Source organism: Schistocerca serialis, chromosome 3, assembly GCF_023864345.2.
Source record: "Schistocerca serialis cubense isolate TAMUIC-IGC-003099 chromosome 3, iqSchSeri2.2, whole genome shotgun sequence".
In the NCBI taxonomy this organism is placed as follows: Eukaryota; Metazoa; Arthropoda; class Insecta; order Orthoptera; family Acrididae; genus Schistocerca; species Schistocerca serialis.
Window position 1 is genome coordinate 868,383,506 of NC_064640.1, and position 12,116 is coordinate 868,395,621.

At 40.0% G+C, this 12,116-nt stretch overlaps 1 protein-coding gene across 2 annotated transcripts in view; it reads right to left on the minus strand.

The window, feature by feature from the left end:
* Positions 1–4,549: 4,549 nt before the first annotated feature.
* The window catches only part of LOC126471018 (dymeclin), a 168,600-nt gene continuing 161,033 nt past the window's right edge, over positions 4,550–12,116 (minus strand). For both annotated transcript variants that reach the window (XM_050099079.1, XM_050099078.1), the window contains exons 13-14: positions 5,096–5,209; positions 4,550–4,931 (exon numbers count right to left, since the gene is read on the minus strand). In XM_050099079.1, coding sequence (XP_049955036.1) covers positions 4,773–4,931; positions 5,096–5,209 — 273 coding nt within the window. In that variant the 3' untranslated portion in view covers positions 4,550–4,772. The remainder of the gene's footprint in view (positions 4,932–5,095; positions 5,210–12,116) is intronic.

Here is a 12,116-nt window from a genome sequence, read left to right on the forward strand (position 1 = left end):
TACGTTTATCATTATATGATTAATCATTTTTACAGAGGTTGATTGTATTAACATGATTACTGAAATAAGTCAGTGATGTGTAATTGGATCTTAAACATATCAACAACACAATGCAAGATAGGATGTGTCCCTCAACATACTCCACAAACAAAATGGCCACTACTGAAGGTAATAGAGAACCTGTAACCCTTCTGACCATCCTCCCATAAAATTTACATTTGTAAAAAAGCAAGTTGTCATCAAAGTCTGCTAAAAATAATTTACTTTTGAAAGGCAAGTCACCATACTAACATGTTCCATGTACGTATTACCCAACCTTTTGTGAACAAAGAGACCACATATAGGCTGATCTTAATGTCATCTTGGTTAGTTTTGATAGTTTAATTATGACAATAAACATCTGATAGGTTTTAAATATGATGTTTGAAGTGAACAACTATGGATACTGATAATTTCATTAGATATTTGACTAGCCTGTAGATGAGAGAGTGGATTATGGTAACAATAAATTTCAGTGGAACATCATCTTTATGAATATTGGGCAGCATGTATAGAATACAGAAAGACTCTTGTAGTTAAAAACTCATAGAGTCCTTACCACAACATAAGATACGACAAAATTTCTCAGTAGCTCAGTCATGTCCATGTTAAACCATTAACCTTAAACTTCTGCATGTATTGTCCTCCTCCAACTGTAACACTTTGCTATGATACTTTGTAGCATTAAGTACAACTTTTTGACTTGCAGCACAGTTAGTTCTTCATCTTTCCACAATATAATAAGTCTCTCCCTATCCACACATGTGTACGTGTGTGTGAGTTTGTGGTTTTGTGTTCTATTGATGTTTGACTTGGGCGAGTCTTACCTAACTTGTGATCTTCTGTTTCTCTCCACTGATATTCTCACTACGTAGTGCATGTGGTGTAGAGGCATAATTCAGGTCTTTATATTGAGGCCTGAAATAGTTCATTTGACAAGATTGTTATGCAATATGTTGACAAAATTGTGTTGTGCTTTAATAGGTGACTTTTGTCTCTGTGAAAAGTGCTTAAATGTATTTATTTGTATTGCTAAGATCAGCTCTTTGGTGGGCTGCTGTGGCCACATTGACCCATTCCAAATAAAAATGTAAGAGAGCTGCAAATAAAAAGAGATGGCAGTTATACAAATGTTAGGCTTTAAGATCCAGTTCATAACTCACACCCTTCCTTTAAAAATTTGCAGTTTAGTCTTCTGTAAAATGTCATTTATTCCAGCAAGTTCTATGTAATGTATAACCACAGTATAGTTTCCTCATCTCCTCTGCAAGAACAGAAAGTAACTCTACAGTTACAAATCATTTTTACAGTTGACACATATTGCATGAAATGTTCCCCAATAGAAATAAGTAATATGGAAATAAATATTCTTATGATGACATGCTTGGATAAAATATTCTCAGTACTCTTGATGCATCAGAGTTCAGTAGGACATACAGGTAGTGATTATTTCCTCCATTTTCATTGTCAGGAGCAACACTCCATTGTGCCTGTTACTGTGATGGCCTTTCAGTACCAGTGGCAGGCATACGATAGGCTAATATGACAGGCCAACGATCATCATCATTAGCAGCATTCCATGACAGCATACGTAAACTGCTTGAATTCGGCACAATATTATGATGAGATAGGTCAGCCAGTCATGTGCAGACTTTTAAAGGTCAACACAACAGCAATTACAAAAGCGGACTGCTTCTGACAATGATGGAAGAAAATAATTTAGCATAAGCTTTTATCCCCTTATCTATGGGCTGAGCCAGTTTTAATTTTTTTCCATTTGAACACTGTGAAATTTTGTACATTCACTTTCATGTAGTAAGTGTGCAACAATGCTTATTTCTAGGCCTGATAAAACATTGTTATTGTTTGAATTGCATACAGTAACTTTTATAAGCTTAAGATTTGAGATCTATGCAGTGAATCAACTGGAAAATGCTTTATCTGTTTATCTTGACTGTATCTGATATGACTAACTTCAGGTTCTTTGTTAATATACAGGGTGTCACTAATTAAGTTCCAGTACCACAATGCTGTAGGAAGGCAACTACTGTTCAGAATAGCATCGAATTTGTACAGCATATTATTGATACGTGGGGAAACTTCACAATTGGGGGGGGGGGGGGGGGAAAGACCACTGGATGGCACCGTAAGCATTAGAATATGCACACACCGACAGAATTGTGGCACATGGCTGTTCCTCAGTTTGTGTCAAAGATGTCCAACATGACAGTCTCCATGAAGGATCATGCGCTGCTGGTAAAGCTGTTTTAGAAGAACAATGACTGGGCGCCAGAAGTCCTGCAGAAGTTCCGGACACTCAATGGCATGAAATAAGCATTGGTTCGATGTCTGCTACGGGTCTGTAGAAAATGATTATGAAGTTTGAAAAGACAAGTTCTTTTGAAGCACAGTGTAGCATAGGGAGGAAAGCAATTGATCTAATATCTCTCGAAGATGTGGCCACAGCACTGCATGAGGAATCGACCAGTGGTGAGCAAACATGCAGTGCACTGGGAATTGGCCCAATGTTGGACATGCCTGCAAGCATGATGTATAAAGTCCTATGAAACATCCTTCATTGTTATCCATATAAAATCATTCATGTTCAGGAGTTGCTTCCTACTGACCTGCCAGCAAGACAATTGTTCCCTTTGGAATTTCTTGCTCACACAGAAGTGGACAATGAATGGCCATGGAACATTTTGTGGCCAGATGAAGCCAATTTCCACCTCCAAGGATATGTCAACACACGTAATTGTAGAATGTGGGGATCAGAAAATCTGCACGTGCATCAACTGGGACCACTTCACTCAGAGAGAGAGAGAGAGAGAGAGAGAGAGAGAGAGAGAGAGTGGTGTGTGTGTGTGTGTGTGTGTGTGTGTGTGTGTGTGTGGGCGCGCGTGAGGCATTTCTCGTGGGGCCCCTTTTTTTTTTTTTTTTTTTTTTTTTTTTTTTTTTTTTTTTTTTTTTTTTTTTTTTGAAGAGACGAGTCTTGTGGGTTCTGTTACCTGTACCATCACTGGTCCACAGTATGAGAGTCTTTTGTGCACCAAGTCATTCCAACCCTTTTCCATGCAAGATGGCACTCTTTCCTGCACTGCTCAGCCTGTGGAGCAGCAGCTGCAGAGTCATTTCAGAAATGCTAGAATTATCAGCTGTAATTTCGTTACAGCCTGGCTGTCCAGATCACTTGATGTTAATCTGTGAGACTTCTAGCTGTGGGTTGTCTGAAAGATATTGTGTTCAGTTCTCCAATTACAAATATAGGTACTGAAGGCACAAATTGTGCAACGCATCACAAATGTGACCCCGAAACTCTCTGATCTGTTGTGGAACATGGTGTTTCCCGATTTCAACTTGTGGCAGAAAATGATGGGCAGCATATTGAACATCTTGCATCAGTCTCACAACAATTAAAAACTCAAGTCATTTTGATTTTTATACGGTTTCTGGCCTCAGGACAATTAAAAATCAATTTTTCCCATCCAATGTGGTATGGCCTTGCTTACCTAGATAACAGTGCCACAACTGTTGACTGCTGAACTTGCACAGTTACACACATTGAACAGTACAGATGGTGTAATGTGCAACTCAAACCATAGCAGTCATATGCGATTAATATGTCATTTGTAACAGACTACATCTAATTGAAGATGCTTACAGTGCCATTTATTGGTAAAATTTTGATTAAATTTTTTTGTTGCATGATGTTTCACCCTACATCAATAATATACTGTTCAAATTTGACAACATTCTGAGCAGTGATTCTCTTTCTACAGCATTTTTGAAGTGAAACTTTGATTATGGACACCCTGTACTTTTTGGCATCACCAGATGTTGCAGTTTCTGAATGGGCTTTTAATGTGTGATCATATAATTAGATCTATATCCAGAGTGAACAAACTGCAAAACTTTGTGGGATGTCATATCCAATTCCTCTCCACTTCCCCTCAGCAACATGATTTTAGTCTTTCCTTTGTAGTGCACAGGTGTGAAATTCAAATCCAATTGTAACATCCTTCACATGCTGATGAGTGGACTGCTGGGGACTACACACAGTGTTGCTTTCCACCCTCATATCTTCTATATATTGTTATGAGAGAACAGGATCATGGGCAGCTGGCTGCTAACGGAATTTTTTTTAGGGTGGAGGGAGGAGGAAGTGAAGAGAAGCACTTACACACTTGCCTGTGGTTGATTCTGTCACTACAAATTCATCCAATTCAAAACTGTTTTGCTGTGTTGGAACTTTCCAATTTTTTGCTGAAGTTGAACTTCTGTTGGGCAGCATGTTACATTAGTGTAAAAGATTTCCCATTATTATGCCAGTTCCACTCTGGAGGCGACATGCTGATTCAGGCCATGCTCCATAGATACCAAAAGCTATGAACCATTGCATGTACTGCCAAGAGTGTCTGGTGTACATTTTAAAATGGTCTAGGTTTCTTCTACACCCTGTATAGAGTAGAGCATATCAGAAACTGGACTGTCAAAGTAAAAAGCTGCTAAATATAATACCAATATTTTAATAAATAGGTGCATAATTTCAACAGTATGAAATTAACAAATTTCATTTAAGAATAATGATACAAAGCATACCAGCTAAAAACGAGTTGGCAGCATACATTTACATCTGGGTTGCACAGATATGTGGACATTTTCAAAAAAATAAATTGTACAACCTCCACAAAAAGGAGAACTATGCACAATTATCCCTGAACCAAATGATGAAGTTAAGTGAGTACATTCAACATGTCTGGAACAAAAAGCTTGTTGTTGGCAGGATTCCAGTGCAGACCTGAAGTCTGGCAAACAAGTGACCACACATAGGGAATGAAAAAGTCTTCTGGTTGATCTTCTTCCACATACTTAAACTTCAGGTCAGGAAATTTCTGCAAGGAGGAAAAGACAGTGCTGACAAACAAACAGTGTAATCAATCTATAATGGTTACAAATATAATACTATTGTATTTACTATACACAGTATTATATTAAAATTGTGTATGATACACTACAAGAGTTCTAAAGTGCCAAAATGATAGTAAATATTTCTCACCCGCAGTTTTTCTTTATTCCACTCAAGTGCTCCTTGTTGAATGGTTTCCTGAACTTCCGTCACACTCAGATGCTTTTGAACTTGATTCAGTTTATGTGAGAAGTACGTGATAACCTAAAAGAAAATACTGAATAAGCACAATAATTTAAAATATGATAAAACACACTCTAAATAATGAAAGGAGGAAATGTACCCACTCGCCAGATAGTGGACGCACTGAATGGTTGACAGGTACATTTGGGGAGACACTTGCAATAATCATGTGCCTGTTCCTCGTTGTGTTTGTTTGCTATTTTGTTTTACTACATCTCACTGTTTAAAAATTCAAGTTTTCCAATGCATTCAAATTTGCCTTTGAGTTAGCACTATGGCCCAGTTGTCTGATAAGAACAACACTGACTTAAAAATAATTATTGGGCATTTCCTCATCTGTCGTTGGTTAATTCCACAGATTATAAAGACAGAGAAACAAAGTGACTCTCTATGGTTCCTCACAATTAAGAACAACCTGGAAGCAATGGAAGCAAACTTCAAAAAAATAAAAAGCTCTTATTCATACATGTTGAAGAAGAGGAGTGATTGAGGAGCCTTTGATGTCCCGATGCCATATCTGCTTCTTTATGAGTCACTGTAATTCACAGATATTAGGAAAATCATATACTTCATAATGACAAATATTCTCATGCCCACACTCCTATTCATAACTAATATATCACCTCTGTCATCAACTATATGTTCAGCAACCATGTAGTACCAGAATGAGATTTTCACTCTGCAGCGGAGTGTGCACTGATATGAAACTTCCTGGCAGATTAAAACTGTGTGCCTGACCGAGACTCGAACTCGGGACCTTTGCCTTTCGCGGGCAAGTGCTCTACCAACTGAGCTACCGAAGCACGACTCACGCCTGGTACTCACAGCTTTACTTCTGCCAGTACCTCGTCTCCTACCTTCCAAACTTTACAGAAGCTCTCCTGCGAACCATGCAGAACTAGCACTCCTGAATGAAAGGAAGGTAGGAGACGAGGTACTGGCAGAAGTAAAGCTGTGAGTACCGGGCGTGAGTCGTGCTTCGGTAGCTCAGTTGGTAGAGCACTTGCCCGCGAAAGGCAAAGGTCCTGAGTTCGAGTCTCGGTCGGGCACACAGTTTTAATCTGCCAGGAAGTTTCAACCATGTAGTATTCACTAATGCAAACTATCTGCTATCATCTCTTACTTTTTTCTGAAATCAATGATTTTCCATAGGTGCTATTTACACTAAAAGTGTGAAACTCTGTTTCAGATAGTTGTTCAATTTGAAGTTTCAATTAGGACTTTCACTTATTTCATATTATTTCTACCTAAGCAGTAATTCTATCAGCCTCAATTTGTGCTGTTTTGTCTGTTTCGTTTTCCAAATTATTCTGTCCCCATTATTTATACAGCTCTTGCTGCACAAATTACTAGAGCCTACTTCATTAATTCACTGAAGTATTCCCTAAATATATGTCCTAACTGTAATTCTAATTGGTATTTTTTTCTTTTACAACACTTATGTTAAACTTATTATATTCCATTTGATGTTATTTAATGCTTCTTTAGCCTTCAATACCCTTTTCTGGATTCTTAAGTCCTGAAATTTTCTGTCTCTGAACAGAGCGTAGAAGCAGCTGCATTTTCAAGATTCATGTTATTGTTTATTTAGTCATATATTATGTAGCAAGACATGGACACTGACATAGCGGCGTGAGCCCCAAGGCCTCAAGCTAATGTCTGGCTTCACTCAGGCCACTACTATCAATAATTTTTCACTAGGGTCTGATTACATGTCATAGGAACTTACACATGGCAATGGAGCCTCAAACAACTTTATCCATAATACACTAGCATGTGAAGGCCTGGAGTGTTTGGTATGATATGAGAGCATAATTAAGCCTCAGCAGAGCTATCTAATCAATATCGTCATTTACTACTCTGCTGATCCTGTGTGACAGGTAACATATTTAAATCTAAAAGGTTGCACACATGGGTACCATTCCATTATTTCACTGCAGGCTGGTGTAAAGTCACTCATTTACATCCCAAAAACAAGTGTCCTTTTTAGACGTAACTGTTGACTGATTTCGTTACTTCTATATATTGTAGGAATTTCTGGAACAAATCAATCTCTCTATATTGCACACAGATCCTCTGTTTGGTCCCTTCCTTACAAATTAATCTGTCAGATATCTGTCTCCCAACGGTATCATCTTATATCTTCTATTACATAATTCTTGATATGAGACTAATCAATAATTTTATTCTTTTCCGGGGATTGAAGGCACAAAATAGGGACATAATTGTTAAAAGGAGCAGCCAAGCTCATTGTAAAGAACTAGTCAGGAAACTGCATATCCTTACTGCACCAAGTGAGTACATCTACCAATCTGTTGTGCATATCAGGCAAAACATTAATCAATATTTCACTAATAGTTCTACACATAATTTGCATCTACTTTTACGAAGGAAAAACAAACAAAAAACTCAGAACAGCATTTACTATCTAGGAGCAAAATTGTACAACAATTTGCCCAAGGAAATGAAAAGGTTACTAAAATACATCAAGGCAAAAGGCAATTGAAACATTCTTCATAAGTAATGCATACTACACAAAGTAAAGATTGCTTAGAGGCCTGAGAGTACTCGTTAGTAGTGAAAGGGGATAACCGTAACAACCTTTCACATTACAACAGATGATCACAATGAAATGCTTTTACAAGAAAATTATGTACAATATTTACAGGGTGTCCCAGAAGGAATGGTCCATATTTATTGATAAGGCAGGAATGATCATTCAATCCAAAAAAGTATAGTGAACATGGGCCCTGGAATATTTAACTTAAAAGCTATGAGCACTTGTTTGACTTCACTACTGTGAAACACATCTCTTCCACTGAACACGTACTCGTAGCTCTTAAGATGTAATTCATTTTAGAGCCCATCTTTGCTACACTTTTTTGCTTTGAATGATCATTCTGGCCATATCCCTGAATATTGACCACTCCTCCTGGCACACCATTTATAGTGTATGATAGTAATGTCTTCTCACTCTCCGAAGCTAAACATCTCACTCAACATGAGGGGATGCTGCCTCAGTATTTTAGATGGACTGAGGGGTGGGCAGGAATGCAAGCATGGTAAATATTACGTGTTTATCAGCCTGAAGTCAATATTGCAAACAGACTAGAGTTGGTACAAGGGGCATAGTACCATGTTCATGACCTGTGACTCACCAGTGGCTGTTCTTAGCATGTGTGCAGTGATGAAGTGCCATACTATCTTTTATAATACAAGCTCTCTGGAGCAAACTGCGTGTAAATCAAATAACACTGAACAATAGGAACCAACTGAATGAGACAGGGCAGTTGTTAACACACTGAGATTATATTCTGCAGGATGGAGTTTGCTCTGCCTGGCCATCCTGATATAGATTTTCTGTGGTTTTTTAGTAAGTCATTTCAGGCAAATGCCAGAATGGATCCTTCATCAAATCAACAAAGGAACACCAGTGCCATCCTCATGAGAGTGTTTGTATGCATTCTGTGCATATGTATATTTTGAGCTATGCATTTATGTTTATTTTATTATGGTGACAAATTCTATATAAGGAACATTTTGGCAGAATGTAAAGTATTAAGGAGTAGTAGAGAGCACTCACCAAACAGTAGAAGCATTGAGTCATCGATAGAGACACACACAAAAGAAATTAGATCTTTGCTAGCTTTCAGAATTAATCCTTTGACGAGCTACTTGAGGAATATTTTACACAACCGGTTTAAGAAATTTTATTTCATAGGTCCCAGTAAAATCTTCGCAAGTTTTCTCCTGGAGTACTTCAGTTGTACTACATGACAAGCTGCCTGTCTTTCAGAACTGACGGAGTTTTGTCCAGTTAAATCTGCTGAGAGGAAATGCCTTCAGCCCTCTGATTAAGTTTGCTGGCAAATTACCATCACCAGTTTTAGCCAACAGCGAGCTTGAGGTGCGGGTCCCATGTGTGTACACTGGAGGGTTCTGGTGAGCAGAAATCAGTCGCTTCACTCTCTTGTGATCCAGACCTCAAGCAGAACAAAAGTCTTTCTTGGAAATCAGAGCCTCTGGATCAGCACCACATGGCCAGCCACCAACAGAACTTAACATGGACTGCCTCCTCTCCCATTCCCCACTTTCCCACCCTAGGCACACTCCATGTATCCCGTATGCTGAAATATATGCTCTGCATCTGTCGAAATTTCCTGAGCTGCAATTCCATGTCAGTCCTGAATGCTCACTCCCAAGTCTTCACTACTCGAACAGTTGCCTGCGAGGTCAGAATCACAATCCGATCCCACCTTGCAATCCATAGGTCGACTTCACTTTTGGTTCATATTCAAAGTCAGTAGGTATTCGCCACCGTTATTTCACTGGAAGCCTTGGTACTGCAGTGTGCCGTCTTTGCTGCTTTGTTAGACGTTATCCCGTGTGTACCAGTGCCCACGGCAGAGTCTACAGTACTGCCTTCTGCAGAATGGGCCGAGTCTCATGGAGAGCACCGAACCATGCCTTGCGGCACACCTGTGTGCCATATAAATGCCAGCCCCATTTTATGATTGTAGCTGGTGCAGATTGCCTGTCACTGTGCACTAACCTTCAGCGAGGTGCTGGGACGTGGAAAAACATGCGACAAGTCTGTGCTATGCTTCCCTGCTGCATGTTGTCTACTGGCACTGCCCGTCCACTGAGCACAGCATGGCTGGCCATGTTCCTTGCCACCATGTTGCTTACTGGCTGAGATATCCGCTTTATGGACCCTGCTGTTGCTGTTGCACAGTTACATGGCCCACCTGTCACTGCACTGCCCACAGACAGAGTCAAACATGAGGGTCCTGGCCTCAGTACTTTTTCTGCCATATAGCCAGCCACCCCCACCATGCACATCACTGCTATGTGGGTATCACGTGTGTACAGCCCTCACAGCTGTAAAAAACTGATGATGATGTTGGTTTGGGGGGCACTCATTGAGGTCATCAATGCCCGTACAAGCTCCCAATCTTTCCAGTTCCAATCTCGTCACTTCCCGAATGATGATGAAGACAACACAAACACCCCTGGCCCCAGGTGGAGAAAATTCCTGACCCGGCCGGGAATCTGACCCGGGACCCCGTGATCCAGAGGTAGCAACGCTAGCCACTAGACCACGAGCTGTGGACCTCACAACTGTATCTACTGCTGCCCCCACACACCACACCACTGCTGACCACCCCTACCTATAAGCTGCAGCTCCTGTTAAGTGGCAACATATAAGTGAACAGTCCCACCTTTAGAGCAGATTATTATTCTTACGGAAATTTCTTTTTTAAAAGACCAATTACCAGTGCCATTTTGTGCCTAGAACTTCAATCCAGAACAGAATTTTTGTGTTACCAGATTGTGATTTTATACACCATATCTGCTGCTGCTTGTCTGAATAGTTCCCCTTTCTAATGAAAAGTATGTAGTATAGGAGTAAGTTTTGTAGGTTATTTAGTTATTGCATTTTACTGTGAAGTATCTTTAGCCATTAATGTTTTAAGTTTAGGCAACTCCCCTATTTTATTTTAATAGGTGTGTCAGTTGTACTACTAAATTTCATACTGAGCACTGTCTAGTTAACTATCACTTATTTAATTTCATGCTTAGTAGTTGTGATGTGGAGAAGTTCCTACAGGTATATTTTTGAGAGTTTTCAATTAATATCCAAGGAAATGCACCTAGCAAGAGTCTCCCAGCCATTCATAGCATTTTCTTGTTCTGTTTTGTGTCCGTACTATTCCTGTACCCCAATGAGAGTAGGCTCTTAAACTTTGTTCCACAGATGTGAAAGCATTAGGGACCACACAAACACCTTCTGCTCAAGGACCATGTCTGAGAGGTCACTGAAATAATCTGTGCACTAAATCCTCTGAACATTGATGGGAATGTATTTTTATTACAAGACCAGGTATGTAATGAATTTTGTGGGAGACTTTCCATCATCTTTTGACAGATCAAAGATATTTTGTCTACTGTGCCTACTTGCAATTTTTCTCTAACTAATAATTTATTTACAATGTACATGCTTAGCTGACTATTACACACTGAAAAAAGTACACTTGAAAAGATGATGTTGATTTTGATCTGATGACAGTATATGCCTCCTGGGGATAGTAGATTTACTGATAATAGTTTCAACAGCTAGCACAGTGGCATAGCTACCAGAGTGCCGTCTGTCTCTACTCTTTGATAGGGAATGCTCACAGCCAGAAGGCTCAGTGTGGTGCAAACACGCGAAGCAAGCAGGCAACCATGTAACGGAAAATGCACTTGTGCTTCCTACAGCCAACTAAGTGAGTTTGAAAAGGGTCAAATTGTGGGTTTCCAAGCGACAGGATGGCCCTTCCACAGAATTGGCACACAAGTTGGACATGCTGCATCAGTTGTGCAACAGTGCTAGTGTGTGGTTGTGGGATTGAAGGGATCAGACTGCTATGGTCATCAGTCCAACAGTGCTAGTATGAGTTGTCACATGAACAGTTTCACACCTATAGATGAGGTTCTGAATATCCAAGCAGCACAGACGCCCACCATGATCGTCGTACTGTAAGGGCAGCAGTGGGAGAGCGTACAGCTACCACAACACAGATAAGAGGGCTTGTGAGCCCAGACGTGTCAACATGAACTGTTGCTGACAAGTGATTAGCAGTGGGATTAGAGGCACGCACTCTTCTAGCCCATCTTCCACTCACACCACAACATCGATGTGCACGACTTGACTGGTGTCATCAGAGGGTTACTTGGGAGATGGAAAGGCACGCTGTGGCCTTCAGCAATGAAAGCAGATTCTGCCTGCATGCAAGTGATAGTTGTTTATGTATACAACATAGATCTGGTGAGCACTATCTCATAGAGTGCAGTTGTCAAGGACACACTGGCCCCATACCATGCCTTAAGGTCTGGAGTGTGACAAGCTACAACTCTCGTTCACCTTTGATGTTTTCGGAAGGAA